General features: G+C 37.5%; 1 protein-coding gene across 1 annotated transcript in view; it reads right to left on the reverse strand.

Moving 5' to 3' along the window:
• trappc10 (trafficking protein particle complex subunit 10) overlaps window positions 1–3,255 on the reverse strand; it is a 24,024-nt gene that overhangs the window by 3,724 nt on the left and 17,045 nt on the right. The window contains exons 15-18 of the mRNA XM_016536597.1: window positions 2,946–3,183; window positions 1,879–2,059; window positions 1,389–1,560; window positions 288–482 (exon numbers count right to left, since the gene is read on the reverse strand). Coding sequence (XP_016392083.1) covers window positions 288–482; window positions 1,389–1,560; window positions 1,879–2,059; window positions 2,946–3,183 — 786 coding nt within the window. The remainder of the gene's footprint in view (window positions 1–287; window positions 483–1,388; window positions 1,561–1,878; window positions 2,060–2,945; window positions 3,184–3,255) is intronic.

The following is a 3,255-nucleotide window of genomic DNA, read 5'->3' on the forward strand; positions in this document are numbered from 1 at the left end:
TTTTTTTTCCCATGGCATAAAATCAAAGGTCATCAAAGGTCAACTTTGGGCATCTCTGGATTCATTCATAACATTTGAAGAGTTTCATTAGTTTCTCATCACTTCTGATGATGGATCGCACTAAAGCATGACTAAACCACTGGTGTTGGTTGAGGAGTGACCCCCCCCCCACATGATTGTAAAGTGCTTTGGGTGTACAACAATACACAATAAAGCGCTATATAAATGCATCATTCATTCATTCATGACGCGAGCTCTAGACAGAAGTAGAGAGTCTGGCTCCTGACCGGTGTCCGGCTGGATGACGGGGCTGGCGAGGCGCGGCTGGTACTTGAACACACGGATGCTGGGGACGAGCAGGTGACCCGCGAACAGAGGCATGACCTCCATGTGAACCTTGTGTGTCGCCATGGCAGCCACCGGCATGGAGACGACCCCTGAACTCTTCCCGCACACCGCCCAGTTACTGCTGTTGTCAATCACTGCAGACACACACACATGTCAGCATCTAGATTATTAATACAAATAAAGCCAAACACTAAAGCAAAACATCCTTGCATTTTACAAATTATGATTCAAAAATGCACATAAAACATAAAAATTAAAAAATTAAAAATTAAATATTTTTACAGTACAATAGCATTATTAAAATGTATTATTTTATAGTTTATTATTTTTATTTAGCAATAGCAATAAAAATAATAATAATACAATCATTATTATTTTATAATAAGATTTTTTAACTCTTTGCATTTTAAAACTGATGCTTTAAAAATATATATTTTTTGTTTTTGTGTTGTATTTGTTTATTTGGGAAGCTGAATGACCTCAAATAATCTGAATTTATACACTAAACCTCTGATATGCAGCACTTAAAATTAAATAAAAATATATATATATAATATATATGCAATATTTAGTTGTAAAGAAATTGTTGTATTTTAATTATAAAATTTAATTTAATTATAATTGCAGTATTTTAATTAACTTTTAACACATAAACCCGTCTGGAAAACATAATAACATGCATTTGCAACCTAAAATTAAATACACTAAACTGCTTAATAAAAATATAGAAAATACAAAATAAAAATAAAAAGGCAATGTTTGTTCTAAAGAAATTGTTGTATTTTAATTATTTGCTTTTCATGAAATCACAAGTCTTAGTTGGGAAAATGTATTACAGTGCAATTAAAGCTAAAACATTAAACCTCTGATGTGCAGCATTTCATTAAAAAAATGAAAATAAAAAATAAAAGCAACAATAAAAAATGCAATGTTTTGAAAAGGAACTGTTGTATTTTAATTAAATCTTGATTTATACAAGTAAACCTCTGCTGTGTAGCACTTAAGACCTTTCTTTAGCCTAGATCTGGAGGAGTCTGTACCTTCATACAGGAGTCTGCTGCTGCGCAGGCCGTCTGTCTCGCTGTACTCCTCGTCTGAGTCGCTGGCTTCAGAGAGACGCGTTAGAGACACCTCCAGCCTGCAGAGAGAACCGGTGCAACACTGCTGCTCTCCCACCGCCGGCCGGATCTCTGCTCGCACGCTGTACAGCGTCTGACACACACACACACACACACACACACAGGTCAGGATCACACACACACACACACACACACACACACCACACACACACACACACACGTCAGGATCACACACACGACTCATCAGATCCGGCTGACACTCACTGAAACTCGTTCCAGAGTGAAGTCGTATCTGTAGGGTTTGAGTGCCGCGTCCGGAGCGTCTGCAGGAGCGAAAGCGGCTGAGAACTCGCAGTGCACAGAGACGGGCGACACACCGCTCCACCGCAGCTCCCACACGCTGAACACTCAGGATCACACACACGACTCATCAGATCCGGCTGACACTCACTGAAACTCGTTCCAGAGTGAAGTCGTATCTGTAGGGTTTGAGTGCCGCGTCCGGAGCGTCTGCAGGAGCGAAAGCGGCTGAGAACTCGCAGTGCACAGAGACGGGCGACACACCGCTCCACCGCAGCTCCCACACGCTGAACACACACTGCTGCCTGAAGACCAGCTGCACACACACACACACACACAATACAGGTCACGGACACGACCGACACATATACTGCAGATTTACCTTCCAATTTACTTTTAATCAATAAAAAAATGTGTGTGTGTTTGTGTGTGAGTAAGTGAGTGTGTGTGTGTGTGTGTGTGTGGCAGCTCTGATCAACAACACACAGCACATCCGCTAGCTTTCAGATGACACTCAAAGCTTAATCAGAAGAAATTAACACTTCTATCCATCACGGACGCTTTAAATTGATTAAAAGTGACAGTAAAGACATTTATAATGTGACATGATCACAGAAATAAATTACAGCTTAACAGATATTCACATAGAAAACAGCTGTTTTAAACTAAAATAATATTTCACAATTTTTACTGTATTTTTGATCAAATAAATGCACCTTTGGTGAGCAGAGGAGACTTTCATTATTTCAAACTTTTGACTGATAGTGTATATATGTGTATACGTGCATATATAAAATAATATATACATTATATATAAAGCCTAACACTAACCATATATATATATACATATATATTTACTGTATATACACAAGACACACACACACACACAGTATAAACAATTTGATATAATATATATTATATTTTTACTCTTATTTTTATTATCTGTCTTTCTGTGTACTGGAATCAAATTTTTTTTAAATTATTTACTTTAAAATGTATTTATATATTTTATATGTATTATATATTTTATTACAAAATGCATTTATATTTTTTCTATTTAATTTTTTTATTATTTAATACATGTTTAGTAAGTGTTTTATTTTGATTGTTAATTATTTATTGTAATTTTATATTTGTATGATTAATAATTAATATAAAATATAAAAAAATAATTTTTTTATATTATTTTTATTTAATGTATTTTTATTATCTGTGCACTGAAAGCTGCTTCCGTCAGCAAGCCAAAGTCCCTGTGTGTTTTGGTAATGTACCTGATTGTGGCGTGTGTCTCTCTCACCTGCGCTGCTGCTGAGGATGCGGGCGCTGCATGTGGACGAGTGAAGCACAGGCATGGAGTCAGTGTTACTGAGCTGAAGAGCGTCGCCCTTCTTCACCGAATAGTGACCCGTCAGGATAGTGAACTTCACCTGCTGCGGCAGACCGGCCAACAGGTGCTCTGAGACAACAAACACATCAGGTGCGCCTGAGACACTGCAGACTGACACACACACACACACACACACTCACT

This window comes from Sinocyclocheilus rhinocerous, unplaced genomic scaffold (genome assembly GCF_001515625.1).
Source record: "Sinocyclocheilus rhinocerous isolate Xijiao unplaced genomic scaffold, SAMN03320098_v1.1 scaffold2027, whole genome shotgun sequence".
In the NCBI taxonomy this organism is placed as follows: Eukaryota; Metazoa; Chordata; class Actinopteri; order Cypriniformes; family Cyprinidae; genus Sinocyclocheilus; species Sinocyclocheilus rhinocerous.